The sequence below is a fragment of the Equus caballus genome, chromosome 7, assembly GCF_041296265.1.
Source record: "Equus caballus isolate H_3958 breed thoroughbred chromosome 7, TB-T2T, whole genome shotgun sequence".
NCBI lineage: Eukaryota > Metazoa > Chordata > Mammalia > Perissodactyla > Equidae > Equus > Equus caballus.
Window position 1 is genome coordinate 48,326,286 of NC_091690.1, and position 18,462 is coordinate 48,344,747.

Here is an 18,462-nt window from a genome sequence, read left to right on the forward strand (position 1 = left end):
TTCCCAGCTCACTGTGGGATATTTTAGGACAACGAGTGTTATGACCACGGAGGATTTAAGCCAGATTACAGTTTTGATGGATAAAGATGAAAGATTTGTCCAATTTGTCCCCTATATTATATTCATTAACACCCCTACAATCATCAGGGGCATCTTCCTTAAATTTAGTGGGACCCCAGGTATAACTGTAATTTGACTTGATTAAGTGCTTGAATGTTTGCAAATTAGTGCACTACATTAGATAGCAAAATTAATTCAGAACCTGTTTTACGGGTCCAAAAGCCAGGCAGTGTAACTTTATCTGTTTTGTTATGTAAATTATTCAGTATATTTTGGATTTACAATTGGGGGAAACTGTGGGCCTTTGTTTCAGTATTTTATCTATTGTTTCCTTCCTCCTGATTTTTCCTGTTTTGTTTTCTTCACTGTGGGATACACTTCAGGGGAGGGAGTGCCTCTTTATCCTGGTATTTATAAATTTTTTTCCACTGAAGAGTCTCAACACAGTGCTATCAGGGTTAGGAGCCTTCACCTTGACAACTGGTTGCTTTATAGGGTTTAACCCTGGGCTCAAGTCAGGTTTGAACTACTACCTTGTGCCACAGGGGTGCCATGGGTGTTGTCCCCTATAACCTTGAAGGTCAGGATCTTTGTCACAGTAGATGCAGGGGCAGCAGCAGCAGGAGATGTCCTGGCAATCCCTCTGCTTCTAGGAGTCTGGACTCAGCCCAGCACTTACCGTCTGCCTTTCCCCACTCCACTTTTCTTATCTGATGACTGCTCTTTTAGGAGCAATCATCTGTGGACCCATCTCTTGCAAAGGGTATAGTCCCTGTCTATCCCCTCATCCCTGGACCACGTCAGGCCAACATAGCCTCTGTCCCAGCTTCACTCTAACACACAGAGAAATCCTACCAATGACACTGACCCCGGAATCACTTAAGGTGGCCCCAATCCCATAGTCCTGCTCCTAAATGCCTATATTCTTGAAATTGCCAACCTGGTCAGATGAGCCTAGAACTGAGGTTGGTGGGTCAACAACGCAACACAGGGCAGGCAGCCCAGATCACAGTCCAGCTCCCCAGCAAGCAGCAGCCCACAGTGCATTCCACCACGAGGCAGAAGAGCAGGGGAGCAAGTCAGAGCAAGAGAAGACAGACCCACGGGTGGGGTCATGTCTAGACATGCTGCTCAGGGCACCAGCTGTTATGGTCCCCGCAGAGGGGTGGTTCCCTTGTTGAGACTGATGCCAGGGTGGCACATGCACGCACACACATAAATACATACACACAAGGTAGGAAAAGGCTTAGGACTCACATAATACACGTCTTAGGGAACAGCAGGGCCGGCCTCTCAAGCAGCTCTGAAAGGACTCGGAAAGCAAGGAAGGGAGCCTGGCCTGGGGCTTCACTGGGGCTGGGAGTGGGGCCGGGGCAAGAGCTCTGCACACAGGCAGGGGCTGGGGTGGTGGGAATGTCCTGCCTGCTCTAGAGGAGAGAGCACCCAGGCTTCTCCTCAGCTTGTCCAGGTGGGGGCACAAGGGGAAGAGGGTGGGTGAGGCTTAAGCTGTGAGCAGTCACCCAAAAATGTGGAGTCTGACTGCTCACTACAAGGACAAACATGGATAAGAAAAGTATGCATTCTCAATTCATTTATACAAAGAAACAGTAACTAACAAGAGGCTCAAAACTGTGTATGTGGGGGAGTCTGGAGTAACAGTGCTGGCAGCAACCAGGATCTGTCAGTAGTGAGTCTTTTTAAGTTAGACTCTGCCCTCTTACAGATTTATTTCAAATAGAGCAATTTATGTAAACTATATTTTACTATTTAACAGTCTTTAATTTTAACTTTTGTACATAGGAAACCATTCTAAGATTTAATTCCTTTAAACACTATCAGTTAGAAACGTGTAAAACATTGAAAATGAAAATTTTCAAATCTCTTTCTAACTACAAGGACATGTGGCATCCTAGTTTGTCCTTCCCCTATGTCTCACACTCGGGTGTTCTCAGGAATAAGCAGCATATTATAATGCAATAGGGGTTTGAGTTTAGCCCCTTAAATGTATTGCATTTTGAAAGATTTACATAAGCTTTCAGAAGTTTCCCTCATATCAATTAAAATAGGAATTCAATTGTTTTAGCCTTCTGAATTTCTATGTCTTCTAGGAATACGCACATAGAAAATCTTATCTAAAAATGAAATATGCACCTGAGAACCTCAATACATTCATCTCACATCTCAAGACGCTGTTGCCTAAAAGGAACAAAAATACTGTTTGTTTCCAGAATTTTCTTGCTTGCCTCACATCCTCTCTGTCAACTTACAATTCAGGGCCCAAGTGCTAAGGTAAACTAGAGCCAAAGGGCTGCACTAGTCCATCGATAAAGGAATCCAAAGGAAAGAAACACAAATATTGGAGTCAGCACAGATAAGCAGCCTGCTTCCCACTGGACAGAAGGAAAGCCACAGTCAGAAGGTCCCATGTTCCTGACTCTCCTGGTGGAGACAGAACCCTGGAGGGGGTCAGTTCCTGGTGAAAGAGGGGAGGGCACCTGAGCAGCCACAGGAAGGAGCTCTGGGAGCCCCACACACCTTCCTCTCCCCAGGGAACAGTGCACATGCTCCCTCTCTCAGGCTCCATTCTCACAAGTGAGGGAACTCTCAGCCGCATTCAGTTTAGGATTCCAACCTAAATGAGGTCCCTAATTAATAGGCCCTAATCCAGGACACAGAACTGTAACTTTCACACTTTCTTAATGTAAACAAATTACTCTCTGAGTGCACCTACACTGTGCTTGCAAAACTCCAATTATGTCTAGAAACAGGCCCAAGGAAACCACATTTACAACCTCAGAAAGGGCGTCACTCCCCACCCCCATGAGCACGTGCACCCCCAGCTTTCCAGGGCTCTGCAGCTCCTCTCAGGATAAAGGCTCCTTCCATGGAGGTGTGAGCAGTAGGACACCTGCAGGGGGAGGCTCCCCAGGAAGAACAGCTGGGCCTTCAAGGCCTTCCCTCTGCCGCCCGAGGGGGCCTTAGCATGGAGACAATGACCTCAGGCTTCCTTCCTTACCAGAGTCTTTTTGGACCACCAGTGATATTTTAAATGACACAAACCCAGTGTTTGAACAATCCAGCTGAAACACTCGAACCAGTCTTTATGTGAAAATGAGGGAAGAAAACTGTATGGCACTTTGCTGGCTCAACAAGAAACCAACAAGAATGTAGTGCATTCTGGGAAAAAAGATGTTAATTAAGTATTATTTCCATGACAAGAAAAATTTAAATTATTAATCCTATTTGAGCACTTCAGATTTGCAAGTCTAAGCCCTGGAAACCCATTTGAACTCACCCAAAATTAAAGAAGATGTCAGAAGTAACCAAAACAGCGTAGTACTGGCACAAAAACAGACACACAGATCAATGGAGCAGAATCGAGAGCCCAGAAATAAACCCACACATTTATGGACAGCTAATATTCAACGAGGGAGCCAAGAGCATACAATGGAGAAAGGAGAGTCTCTTCAATAAATGGTGTTGGGAAAACTGGACAGCCACATGCAAAAGAATGAAGTAGACCATTACTTTACACCATGCACAAAAATAAACTCAAAATAGATTAAAGACTTGAATGTAAGATCTGAAACCATGAAACTTCTAGAAGAAAACATAGGCAGTATGCTCTTTGATATTGGTCTTAGCAGCATATTTTCAAGTACCATGTCTGACTGGACAAGGGAAACAACAGAAAAAGTGAACAAATAGGACTACATCAAACTAAAAAGCTACTGCACAGCAAAGGAAACCATCAACAAAACGAACAGACAACCTAACAATTGGGAGGAGATATTCTGCAAACCATATATCAGATAAGGGGTTAATCTCAAAACTATATAAAGAACTCATACATCTCAACAACAACAAAAAACAACAACCTAATTAAAAAATGGGCAAAAGATCTGAACAGAGATTTCTCCAAAGAAGATATACGGATGGCCAACAGGCATATGAAAAGATGCTCAACATCATTAGCTGTCAGGGAAATGCAAATCAAAACTACAATGAGGTATCACCTCACTCTGGTCAGAAGCTATAATTAACAAGACAGGAAACAACAAGTGTTGGAGAGGATGTGGAGAGAAGGGAACCCTTGTTCACTGCTGGTGGGAGTGCAAACTGGTGCAGCCACTATGGAAAGGAGTATGGAGTTTCCTCAGAAAATTAAGAATAGATCTACCATATGATCCAGCTATCCCACTGTTGGGTATTTATCCAAAGAACTTGAAAACACAAATGCATAAAGATACATGCACCTCTATGTTCATTGCAGCATCATTCACAATAGCCAAGACTTGGAAGCAACCTAGGTGCCCATCAAGGGACGAATGGATAAAGAAGATGTATATATACACAATGGAATACTACTCAGCCATAAGAAATTATGAAATCCAGCCATTTGTGACAACATGGATGGACCCTGAGGGTCTTATGCTAAGTGAAATAAGTCAGAGGGAGAAAGTCAAATACCATATGACCTCACTCATAAGTAGAAGATAAAAACAACCACAAACACACACATAGAACAGAGATTGGATTGGAGGTTACCATAGGGGAAGCGGGGAGAGGAGGAGGGTAAAAGGGGGGATTAGGTTCACAGTGAGGTGATGGACTTTAGTTTTTGGGTGGGGAACATGATGTAATCTACACAGAATTCGAAATATATTAGGATGTACATCTGAAAGCTATATAATGTTATAATCCAATTGTTACTGCAACAACAAAAAGAATGTCAGAATGCTACCATCACACTAGAGGAGGAAAAAAATAAAAGCAAATTTTTAAATCATGCAATGTAAGACTAGAATATTTTATTTTTTCTGAAATTCACCTCTTTCTTCCCTCTTTAGAGATATTTTATATTGTCTTTCAAGCTGTATTGATTAAATAAAGTTTTATTCATTGAAAAACTAAGACTAAATTTAAGTCAATCTATCTTTTCAAGATGACAAATCCAGGAAGTGGTAGGGCTGCCAGGACAGATCACCCAGAAAAGTTTCTCAAGAGGAACCTGCACCAAAGGACTGACAACTGCACGTCTGCACCCAGGACAGCCTGGAGGAGAGGCGGGAGGAGCTCGCACCACGCGCCTCCAGGGGGATGCGCTACTTTCTCTCAAGAAAAACATCTACGAACGAGGAATAAACCCTCTTAAAAGAGCCGCCCACTGACTATGGAAAAATGATAAACAATTAAAATATTGGTTCTGTTTGTAGTTGAAAATGATGCTGTGAATCGGATACAGGAAGTTGGCATTTGGGAACGTGAGGAGGGATCCGGACATTTCGAGATTTATAATCAGTCCTGGGAAGAGCTGGGGGGACAGGGTCGTGGACTTGAGACCCTGCTCCCCAAACGTTTAGGAAACTCAGGAGGCAGCCCTGACGGCCTAGCGGTTACAAGCTCGGCGCCGCGGTTCGGCTCCCGAGGCGGAAACACAGCGCCCGGCTGTCACCGCTGAGCTGCGGCGGCGGCTCACAGAGGAACGGGGGGAACTGAGGTGCCCCCCCACACCTCCTGCACCGGGGCCGCGGGCAAAAGGAGAAGAAAAAAGAGGAAGATTGGCAACAGATGTTCGCTCAGCGTGAGGCTCCCAGAACAGAATAGAAAACTCGGGAGGAAACGAGTCCCCTCCGAGGAGAAAGGAGGCCCTGGGGACCCACAGACCGCAGCCCCTCCGCGCACGGACCCCGGAGACCGAGGCCCGACTGTCCTGCGGGCCCTCCCGCGGGCCCCGCACCGTCTGGGACACGCGGGGCTGCGGGCGCACAGCGGCCCAGAGACGCTCCGGTCCCAGTCGCCGCGCGCAGGGACCACAGGACGCCCGGGGCCCGGCTGTCGGCCCCGCCCCCACGCTGCGGCCGGAGGGGCCTAAGGGCCGAGCGGTGCCACCGCGGACTCGGGGCCGCAGACCCGGGAGGGGACTGCGAGAGGCCGGGCCCGCCCCGCCGCTTCCGACCAGCCCCTCCTCCCGCTTCCTCTCCCCGGGGCTGCACTCTCACCATTTCTAGGGCTCCTGGGTCCCCCGGCGTCTTCCCTACGACTCGGTACAGGTCACAGCGCGACAGAGTCCGTGCAGACCAACGTGGGGCCTTTAAGGACAAGCGACCCAGGTTCGGAAGGACTGTGGAGCGACAGGAAGTCGGGGGTGGTTGCCGAGCATCGGCCCGCCCACCTGCCCTAGAGCCGATCCTGATTGGACAGTTCTAAAGGCCCCTCCCCCTCGCTCCTGAGTGACAGCGGGACGGAGGTTCTGTGTCTGAGCTGACTGGGAACTCGACCTTGTCCTCTCCGGGGACTTTTTCATTGAAATGCAATGTTGCGAGACCACTCGAGGAACTGTGACCCTTCTTTATAAACACAGATACTTAAAAGTCACCTCGCCATATGTAATAATGTCTGGCTCCACTTTGATCTCTGACTGTTGACAGTGTTGAGTCTCCCACCCAGCGCTTCCCCACCCCCACTCATGTCACACTTTGAAGAATCCTATGGCCTCCCAAGCGCTTAGCTCTGCTGGGAAATTGGAACCCGCAGCCCCAACTGGGTGCAAGGACTTGTCAGTCTAACCACAAGGTATTGAGGTGTGGTCATTCAATGCTCAGATGTCTGTTTTACCCTGGAACGAAATTTATTTTATTTTATTTGTTACTGGAATGATTCGCCCTAAGCTAACATCTGTTATCTGTTGCCAATCTTCTTCTTTCTTTCTTTTTTTTTTTTTTTTTTACTGGGGAACAGTCTCCCTGAGCTAACATCTGTTGCCAATCTTCCTCTTTTTTTTTTTTTCTTTTACTGGGAAAGAGTTGCCCTGAGCTAACATCTGTTGCCAATCTTTCTCGTCTTTTCTTTCTCCTCAAAACCCCAGTGTATAGTTGTATATTCTAGTTAAGTCTTTCTAGTTATTCTCTGTGAGCTGCCCTACAACGTGGCAACTGACAGATGAGTGGTGTTCTGCACCTGGGAACTGAATCCTGGCTGCCAAAGCAATGAGAACACCGAATTTTAACCGCTAGGCCATCAGGGTTGGCTTGGGCAATTTATTCTAGATCATTGTTTGAATGTATCCTCAGAGAACTTTGAAATGTAAAGGCTATAATATCCCCAAGGTAGTTCAATTCCTATTTGGACTGATAGAACAAAAAACAAGAAAGGCTATGTGAACGTGGGATGTACCTGGAAAGTATTTGTTTAAGAGATTGGATTGCAAAACTCATTTGCATTGCAAAACTCAATGCATTTATCCACTTAATTTGAACAGTTTTCTTAAGATACAATACACATACTATACAATGGAACCCTTTAATGTCTACAACTCACTGGTTTTCAGTATATTCACAGATCCGTGCAATTATCACCACAGTCAATTTCAGGACATTTACGTCACCTAAAAAGAAACCCCTCTACCCTTAACCTACCACTGCCCTATCTTCCCACCTTGCTCCTCTGAGTGCCAGCCCCAGACAACCACCGATCTATTTTCTGTCTATAAATTTCCACATCTGTTGACTTTCATATGAATGGAATTATATAATATGTGGTCTTTGACACATGTATGATATGTGGTGTTTGACTTCATTCCTGGTAAAATTTTTTCAGGGAATTCCATGTTGTAGCATGTATCAATACTTATTCATTTTTTTAAAAATTGAGATATAATTCACAAGCAACATTATGTTTGTTTTAGGTATACCACAATAAGTCTACTTATCCATCAGTACATAGTTATAAATTTCTTTCTTGTGTTGAGAACTTTTAAGATCTACTCTCTTAGCAAATTTTTAATATACAATTCAGTATTATTAACTATGGTCACCATACTATGCATGACATCCCCTTGACTTATTTATTTTATAATACAAAGTGTGTACCTTTTGACCACCTTCTGTATTTATTCCATACAAGTTACATCTTAGCCATATTTAAGAGTATAGTTCATAGTATGAAGTACACTGACATTGTGAGACCAACCTCCAGAACACTTCATCATGCAAAAGTGCAACTCTACCCAAATTAAACACCAACAGCCCATTGCCCTTGCCCCTCAGCCCCTGACAACCACCATTCTGCTGTCTCTATGAATTTAACTACTCTAGGTACCTCCTGTCAGTGGAATCATCCAGTTCTTGTCCTTTTTTGACTGCCTTGTTTCACATAGCGTAAAGTCCTCGAGGTTCACTCATGTTGTAGCATGTGTCAGAATTTCATTTCTTTTTAAAGCTAAATAATATTCTGCTCTATGTGTGTACCACATTTTGCTGATCCATTCTTCTCCATTGATGAAAACTTTGGTTTCTTCCCCTTTTTGGCTACTGTGAATAACGCTCCTATGATCACAGGTGTACAAATATCTGCCAGAGTCCATGTTTTGAATTCTTTTGGGTATATACTCAGAAATGGAAATGCTGGATGATATGGTAACACTCTGTAACATTCTAAAAACTGACATACTGTTTTCCACAATAGCAGCGTGATTTTACATTCCCACCAGAAGTGCACGGGGGTTCCCATGGGTGTTTTCACTTTCTTGATAGTGTTCTTTGAAGCACAAAAGTGATGAATTTTGATGAAGTTCAAATTATCTACCTTTTTTAGTGTTTTTACTTTTGGTGTCATATCACATAATTCTTTGACAAATCCAAGGTCAATATTTTCCCCTATGTTTTTTTCTAAAAGTATTATTGTTTTAGGTTTAGATCTTTGATCCATTTTGGTAAATTATTGTGGATGGCGTAATTTAAGGGTCCAACTTCATTCTTCTGCATGTTACTATCCAGTTGTCCCAGCATGAAGTTTTGAAAAGAATATTCTTTCCTCATTCTTGGCAACTTTTTTGACAACCAGTTGACCACAGATGAACGGGTTTGTATCTGGATTCTCAGTCAAATCCGTTGATCTGTGTCTGTCCTTGTGTCATTATCACAGTACCTGGATTATCGTGCTGAGTAGTTAGATTTGAAATCAGGAAATTTTAGTCTTATTACTTTGTGTTACTTTTTCAAGATTAGTTTAGTGGTCCCGGTTCACCTGCAGTCCCATATAATTTATCAAAAGCTTGCCAATTTCTATGAAGAAGTCAGCTGAGATTCTGATAGGGATTGTGTTGAAAATCTAGATCATTCTAGGAAGTATTGCCATCTCAACAGTGTTAAATCTAAGGACCCATGGACATGGGCTATTTTCCCTTTTATTTATTTATTTATTTATTTATTTATTTTTATGTTCCCCGTTTTTTCCTTGCCTCTATTTGTTAGGGATTAATAAAGAGCAAGGAAAAAGACAGCATCACTCCAAGGTCTTTGCTCATTTTATTAAAGATTTGCAATGTCCAAACATCCAATCCACTCCCAACATCACCGGATTCCTTTTAATTTCCAAAAATGCAAATCAAATTTTTGACACAAAAAATTTTTTAATGGTTTTTATTACTAGCAGTTAGTTTCAGGGAAAATATGGCAAGAAGAGGGTTTTTCTCCACCTACTCTCAGAATGCTTGCAGCTCTGTAACTGACATCTCTTTGCGTGTCTGTCCGTTTGGTAATGACCATCCAATAGCAATGGTTTGTCATTTGTATATCTTAAATATATAAAAATATATCATCATTTTTCTCTCACTATGCAATTATCATAAATATTCCATTTGTTTGTGCAAATCCCTTTTTTTCATTTTACCTTTTTGACCCCCTTCACCCATTTCTGCCACCTCTGTCTCTGGCAGTCACCACTCTGTTATCTGTATCCATGAGCTTGTTGTATTTGTTTGTTTGTTTTAGATTCCATATATAAGAGACGTCATACAATATTTTTCTCCATCTGACATTTCACTTAGCATAATGCCATAAAGATCCATCCATGTTGTCACAAATGGCAAGATTTCATTCTTTTTACCCCTGAATTATTTTCTTTGTGCATGTATACCACAATTTCTTTATCCATTTATTTCTTGAAGGATGCTTTAGTTGTTTCCATATCTAGACCATTGTAAATAATGGCACAGTGAACGTGGCAGTGCATATATCTTTTTGAGTTAGCATTTTTGTTTTCTTTGGATAAATACCCAGAAGTGGAATGGCTGAATGATATGGTAGGTCTGTTTTAATTTTTTGATGAACCTCCAGACTGTTTTCCATAGAAGCTGCACCAACTTATATTGCCAACAATAGACAAGGGTTCCCTTTTCTTCACATCCTCACCAACATTGTTATTTCACACTTGTAGATCTTTATTAGTTTTTTAATGATCTTTTGCAGTTTTCTGAGTATTTTCTACTCCTTTTATTAAATTTATTCCCATTTTATTCTTTTTGATGCTATTATAACTAAATTTCTTTTGTTAACTGTATTATCAGATTATTCATTGCAGTGTACCAAATACAATTTGTTTCTGTATACTTGTATAATACAAATTTACTGCACTCGATTATCAATTCTAATAGGTTTTTTTAGTCAATTGCTTAGAGTTTTCTATATATAAGTCATATGCAAGTGAAGATAGTTTTACGTCTTCGTACCTAGTCTGGATGCTTTTCATTTCCTTTTCTTGTAAAACTGTCCTAGCTAAAATATCCAGTACATTGTCAAATAGAAGTGGCAAGAGCAGGTATTCTTGTTTTGTTTCTAATTTGGGGGAGAAAATATCCAGCCTTTCACCTTTAAATACAATATTAGCTGTGGGTATCCTATACTCGCTCATTATCAGGTTCAGGAGATTTCCTTCAAGTCCTGGTTTGCTGAGTGTTTCTATCATGAAAGGATGCTGGATTTTGTCAAGTATTTCCTCTGAGTCTATTGAGATGATCAGATTATTTTACCTTTTTACTCTATTAACATGATGTACTTCATTCATGGATTTTGAGAGGTTAACCCAGCCCTGCATCCCTGGAATTAATCCCACCTGGTCATGGGGTGTAATTCTTTTAGGTTGTTGCTGGATTAGGTACTAGTATTAGTTGAGGCTTTTTTGGGTCCATATTTGCAAAGGAAAGAGGTTTGTAGCTTTTTTGTGATACTTTTGTCTGATTTTGGTATCAAGATAACACTGGCTTTGCAAATGAGTTTGAAATGTGTTGGTTCTGTTTTGGGGGAGATTTTGTGAAGAATCACTGTTAAACCTTAATTGGATGTTTTGGAGCGTTCTGCTGTGAATCCCTCTGGGTCTGGCCTTTGCTTTATGGGTAGCTTTGGTTACTAATTCAACCACCTCACTTCTTATAATTCTAATCAGATTTTCTGTTTCTTCTTGAATCACTTTTTGTAGTTTGTGTATTTCTAGGAATTTGTCCATTTCATCTAAAATATCTAGTTTGTTTTGCATGCAGTTGTTCATGGAATTCCTTTATAATGCCTTTTATTCCTATAATCTCAGTAGTAATATCCCCTCTCATTCTGATTCTAGGAATTTGAGTTGGCTCTATTTTCTTTAGGTGAATCTACCTAAATTGTCTATTAGCTCTCTATTGTCAATCTTGTTGATCTTTTCATAAAACCCACTTTTGGTGTCATTGATTTTATTTATGGGGTCAATTCTCTATTTTCTTAATTTCTGCTCTATTTTTTATTATTCCCTTTCTCCTTACTTTTGGTTTGATTCCTCATCCTTTTGAGTGTGTTAGGTAAAAGGTTAAATTATTGATTTGAGTCCTTTTTGTTTGTTAATTTAGGCATTTATGGGTATAATTTTCATCTATATAGTGTTTTCAATGCAGCCCATAAACTTTAGTATATTGGCTTCTCCTTTTCATTCATTAAAAATGTTTTCTAATTTCCTTATTGATTTCATTGACTCATAGGTTATTTAGGAGTGTCTTGTTTAATTTCCTAGTATTTGTCACTTTCCCCCAATTTTCCCAAGATGTTGATTTCTCATTTTATTCCTTTATGGTCAGACATCTTACTTTGTATTTTAAATTTCCTAGAATTTTTTAATTGTGGGGTGTTTTTCATGGCGAGAATTTAATCTACTCTAGAGAAAAGTCCATGTGTGATTGAGAAGAACATGCATCCTATTGTGTAAAAATGTGTAAGAAGTTGCATACCAGATGCCACAGGCTTTGTTCATATGATTCCACATTTGGAAAACAGCTATAATTGACATCCCAACTCCTTTAGGTTTGTGATATTCTAAACTCACTCTCCATAGTTTTGGAACAAACAAGCGTGCAGACTAAAGAGGAAGATGGTAAAAATTACCCCCCATATATCTCAGGTCTTCGATGAGAGAAGTTTATCGTGTTACTTCCAGGCTACTATCTTTGTTGGAGAAAAGATCAAGAAGGACCTGCTTGGCCTTTCCCACCAGAATATGACTCACTAAAAGGGTCAGGAACGCGATATATGTATTTTGCACATTAATAAGTACATCCATTTTTATTATATATCTTCAGCCTAAGAAGTTAATCTGTTTTTATAATTTTGTTAAGCCTTTATAATTTTGTAAGGCTTGTGCATGGCATTTGAACATCTTTATTGGAATATTCATATTTTGTTTTTCTTTATTAAGAGTTATTTGAACTGCTAATGATATTATCTTTTTCTCTGTATTCTTATTAAAGCCATTTTCCCAGGGGCCGGCCCAGTGGCACAGCGGTTAAGTTCTCACGTTCTGCTTCTCGGTGGCCCGGGGTTCGCCAGTTTGGATCCTGAGTGCGGACATGGCACCGGTTGGCACGCCATGCTGTGTTAGGCGTCCCACGTATAAAGTAGAGGAAGATGGGCACGGATGTGAGCTCAGGGCCAGTCTTCCTCAGCAAAAAGAGGAGGATTTGCAGCAGCCGTTAGCTCAGGGCTAATCTTCCTCAAAAAATAAAAAAAAAATAAAAAAAGCATTTTCCCAGGTGGTGTTTCCATAGCATTTGTTATTATGAATGATATATTCACATTTTTAAATTTACCAAATCTATTTAACTTTTATTTATATTTTTCTTGGGTTATCATGACTCGTACTTCCTAGGTCTACAGAAACACTTTCTGATGTTTACTTTCAGTATTTTCATTTTATCTTTTAAAATATTTAACTCCTTACTCCATGTAGAATTTATTTGGATATAGTAGACAGAGTAGGAAAGTTGTAGATTGCCACAATTCATCATCTATTTTGTTACATCCTTCTGTCTGTTTATAGACCCTTAAGGCGTCATCTGACTAGTCCACAGTTTCTCAGCATTGACACTACTGACATTTTTGACATGATAATACTCTTTCTCAAGGGGACTATTCCGTGCATCACAGGATCCCTAGATGTCTGTAGCCGTGCTCCCCACCTCCCGCAGTCATGACAGCCAGAAATGCCTCCAGATGTTGCCAAATGTTCCCTGAGAGGCAAAATCACCCATATGACAAACATCTAGTCAGTTCTTGTGGTGGCAACAGACCATTAAATTATCACTCCTCGTTAATTTTAGTAACTGGTGCATCTGATGTTCTTTCTTTGCAATACTTTCCTGAATACCCTTTGGACTTATTTTCAGAGGTATACTTTAGAATTACTGTATTATGAGGCAGAAACAAATATCCTGATGCAAATTTGAGTGGAAATGTCTTTAAAAATGTGACTGTGCATAGAGAGATCTACGTCTTCGACTTCAGGAGTCTTCCATACATTGAAGGTGATTATATTTCGATGGAGGTGAGCCCTCTGTCACCTCATCAAGGAATACTCAGACTTGGCACACAGATCTCAACATGGCATTAGCCTTAAACCTCCAAATTTCATATATATTTTGCAGGACATGTGATTTTAATTCACTAGTATGTGTTGTCATGTAAAATGTATGTTCTTAATCAATGTTCAGAAAATTGGCTCCTTTGTCATTTGTAGTAATTTTCCAGTTATTTTATCTTTAGCTTCTCAAATAAACAATGCTCTCATCTCCAATAACAATATTTGCTTCTTCCATCTTATTCATCAGATCGATCATTGTGTTTTCTAACGTGAAGCTGTAGATGAAAGCAATGATAAATACTTGGAGTGAGAAGAAACATCTTTGGTTGTCATTTGGATTGGCTCCTCCTTTCGATGGGCTGCCTCTCACACAGCGGTTCCTCTCCATGCTCTGCTCCCAAACATCTTCTGTGAGTACTAGGCTGGCCTGGCAGTCATTGTGCCGAGCATGACCATGGGATTTTAGCACCAAAAAGACTAAAATTACTGTGGCACCCTCTTCAGATTTCACCCAAGGGCAAGGGCGATCTATTACATAGTAGGGATTTTTTGAAGTTTTTTTATTGAAGTTATGATAGTTTACAGCATTGTGAAATTTCGGTTGTACATTATTGTCAGTCATATTATAGGTGCATCACTGCACCCTAGGTGCCCACTGCTCCCCTTACCCCTGGTAACCACTAGTCTGCTCTGTCCACTTGTTTGTTTATTTTCCACATATGAGTGAAATCATACAGAGTTTGTCTTTCTCTATTTGGCTTATTTTGCTTAACATAGTACCCTCAAGGTCCATCCATGTTGTTGTGAATGGGACGATTTTATCCATTTTTATGGCTGAGTAGTATTCCATTTTGTATATATACCATATCTTCTTTATCCAGTCATCAGTCGATTAGACCTTAGGTTGCTTCCATGTCTTGGCTACTGTGAATAATGCTACAGTGGATCTAAGGGTGCATGAGTCTCTTTGAATTGCTGATTTCAAGCTCTTTGGATAGATACCCAGTAGTGGGATGGCTGGATTGTATGGTAGTTCAATTTTTAACTTTTTGAGAAATCTCCGTACTGTTTTCCATAGTGGCTGCCAGTTTGCATTCCCACCAGCAGTGTATGAGGGTTCCTTTTTCTCCACAACCTCTCTGACATTTGTTAGTTTTTGTCTTCATTATTATAGCCCTTCTAATAGGTGTAAGGTGATATCTTAGTGTAGTTTTGATTTGCATTTCCCTGATGATCAATGATGATGAGCATCTTTTCATGTGCCTATTGGCCATCTGTATACCTTCTTTGGAGAAATGTCTGTTTGTATCCCCTGCCCTTTTTTTTTTCAGGAAGATTAGCCCTGAGCTAATATCTGCCACCCATTCTCCCCTTTTTGCTGAGGAACACTGGCCCTGAGCTAACATCGGTGCCCATCTTCTATTTTATGTGGGAGGCCTGCCACAGCATGGCCTGACAAGAGGTGCATAGGTCTACACCTGGGATCCGAACTGGCAAACCCTGGGCCACCAAAGCAGAACGTGAGAACTTAACCACTGTGTCACCAGGCTGCCCTCCCCCTCCCATCTTTTGATCAGGTTGTTTGATTTTTTGTTGTTATGTGAATTCTTTATATATTATGGAGATTAACCCTTTGTCAGATAAATGATTTGCAAATATTTTTCTCAGTTGGTGGGTTGTCTTTTCATTTCAATCCTGTTTTCCCTTGCCTTGTAGAAGCTCTTTAGTCTGATGAAGTCCATAGTGGGGATTTTACTAAGGCCTATGGGGAAGGTCAAAGTTGTTTCTGATTCTCACTAAAGGTCTGTCCTAGTTAATGAACAATTATTCCTAATTTCATAATAAAAAGTAACGTGTGCTCAGTGGCAAAGCTTTTCTGTGTCATGCAGCCTGGTGATGAATCCAAGCGCCCTCCTGACTGCCTGTGTAAAGTCACACAAGTCACTCAGCTCCCCTAAGTCTCAGTTTCCTCTCTTATCAAATAGGATCATGCTAGTGCTTCCCTGTTAGAAGTCTGTGCAGATGAAAAGGAATGAGCCAGTCCCCCTAAGGTGCTGAGTGCAGAGTCTCACACTCAGTAAGCCTCCCCAAAGTGCCTTTATTATTAGTGTCAGTGTTCCTGTTACTATCTCACTGTCATTGTCATCATCAGCTTTATAACGACGTAGAAAGCGGAATCTACAACATTTTACACTGCAGATGACCCAATGGTTCCTTGACATGTAAGGTTGCAACTGGCCTGTAAGCCTACTGAGAACTAATACTTTTAATAAAGTCCTGTGGTGACTCTTTTGAGTTCTTCTATGGGTGTTTACTTTCCCAATGCATTGAAATCTTCACTAAATAAATGCTGTGATAATTAGTTTTTGGTAAATCATGGTTTCCCCACTAGATAGAACAATTTGGTTTATCCTTCTTCCCACTACTACCTCAAACATCATGTCATATTTTGATCAGACCATGAAGAAAAAAATAGTTTTAAAAGTGCAAACACATGTCCTGATGTTGTGCCATTTAGAAGTATTTCATGCTTCCCAGCACAAGAAGGATCAGTTGCTCTCTTATCTTCATTCAGATCTAAGAGCATGTTGGTTCCCAACCTCAAGAGTTCTCCAGGTGCCATCTGAAACTGGCTCATGTACCTGGAGGGCAAGGAAAGACCAAAGAATGAGGCAGATCACTCCAGGTTCATTGGTGGCAGTTTTAATAAGAAGGGGAACTTATATATGAGGCTTGTCTTAGGTGGTACAAGATGAGTAAAACTCCACACCTGCCAGCCAGAATCTTAAAAATTTATAGAGGCTGTAATGGGGTTCAGTAATGTCTACAGTACAAATGGTCTCAATAACACATTATTCTCTCCAAACTGCATCCTTCAAATGGCTCTTACTTTGGGAACAATGAGTAGGATGTATATTCCCAGAACAGGGAGTGGGTAAGGAGCCTCTGATTACTGGAGTCCAGCTGGAGGGTCACCCAGTGGTCATGTCCTCTCAATGACCTCCTCCAAGAGAGCTGCTTCATGTATGTTGGGTAACTCTTCTATTAGGGCCATTTTTCAAAGTCTTAGGGAGAATGTCTCTCTCCATACCTACAAACAACTCCCTGTGCTGCTTAAGTGGAGCCCTTTGTTTGGCTTAGAAGACCACCTTGTAGGATAGTCTTGAGTTCTCATGGGCGTCCCTCAGTGCAGGTGGATGCACCAGCACTCTAAGTGTATCCTGGCCCTCATGTTTGCCATGATGGAGATCAACAAAATCCATCTGCTCTTACCAAAGACAACCTTAAGACATCTTGTCTATTGTGCTGACCAAAGTGATTAAAGGGCCTTTGAGAGCACCATGAAGTGACCTCAGGAAAGAGCCAGACTGTCCCTAATGCTACCTGTGAGAAGCAGAACAATTAATCAATTCATCAGTGTGGGAAGTACATCCCCAGATTCTGCCCAGATGGCGCCACTACTGGAACTGTACAATTCCCACAGGTGCAAATGAAGGTAGGATGGGGAAGGGTAGTGCTGAAATGTAGTTTCCTCAGCACCGTGCTTCTCACAATGTGTGGGAGTGGAGCCATACTCATGCATCTTGCCCAGTGAATGCACATTCTTAGTATAGTGTGCCCTTTATTTGATGTGGAGATGAGGAGTTAGGAGATAAAACGAAAAAACCAGAGGCATTCCTGACTTAGGAAATTCGAGTGATTTCCAGGAAACCTGCTTCTGGACTATTATTTTTCAGAGAGCTTAATGGATAAATGAAAAACAGATAATGAAATGGAAATATCTTCTCTACCTCTCAAGGCTTGCTGCTGAATATCCACGAACTTTTCTTCCTACATTGGATGATGCTACTGCCCAGCAGTGTTCCCCCTTGTTTGATGAGATCTTGTTGCAAACTGCAACCTTCTTTTCATTGAGATCCCTCATGGTTCTTTGGCTCTGCCCCTCAGTTTCCATCTGTCAGATAGCCTCCAGGGACTTCTGTCCCTGGGTCTGGTGGAGTTATTGCTGAAGTTCAGGTGGACTTGGGTGGGTGATATAAAAGGTGAGCATTTCCTCAGGGAATTCTGAGAGGAAATGATCAGAGATTGTATCTGTGCATACTATTTTGAGAGGATGCCTGTCCCGGAGTGATTCCAACATTGTCAAAATGAATGACACTCTAGTATCATAGACTCATGAATCAGTGAGCTGATTGTTTAGATGAAACCCAGTTTTCCAATGTCTTATTATGATTGATTAAATAGTGTAAGCACAAGTAAGGGCCAGATCAAGACCATAGAGAGTAATTTAACCACCAATGATAAAGAGGCCCTGTTTGTACTTCCCACAGAATACAAATATTTTCTAAAGTTAACCATTCTGAATACGCAGAAGGCACTTTTCTTCTGAAATAATGACTTGTTTTTGCTCACAATACTCTTATTCTGACTCTGACTGAAGTGTTGGAAGGATGCACACCTAATGCATCGCTGGTGCTGTAACTGAACTCAATGGCTTCACCTCTTGGTGAGTGTAGCACCAAAAAGCACACCCAAGGCAGAAGTAGGTGAAGAAAGGTTTATTACTTGCACAAGCAATGGACAACACTGCGGGTCTCTCCCAAAGCTGTGTCTCCCCAAACAAGGGTTTGAGGGGTCCTTTAATTGTGAGATCATAGTACAGTTCATGAATATTCAGTTAAGGAAAAGGCAAGAGATCAGGGTTTACTGCCTAGTGGTCATGGTCATTTAAGTCTCGTGGGT

At 41.4% G+C, this 18,462-nt stretch overlaps 1 protein-coding gene across 1 annotated transcript in view; it reads right to left on the reverse strand.

Moving 5' to 3' along the window:
- LOC100630876 (zinc finger protein 709) overlaps positions 1–6,235 on the reverse strand; it is a 31,311-nt gene extending 25,076 nt beyond the window's left edge. Inside the window, exon 1 of the mRNA XM_023645341.2 lies at positions 6,063–6,235. Coding sequence (XP_023501109.1) covers positions 6,063–6,065 — 3 coding nt within the window. The 5' untranslated portion in view covers positions 6,066–6,235. The remainder of the gene's footprint in view (positions 1–6,062) is intronic.
- Between the last annotated feature and the right edge of the window lie 12,227 nt (positions 6,236–18,462).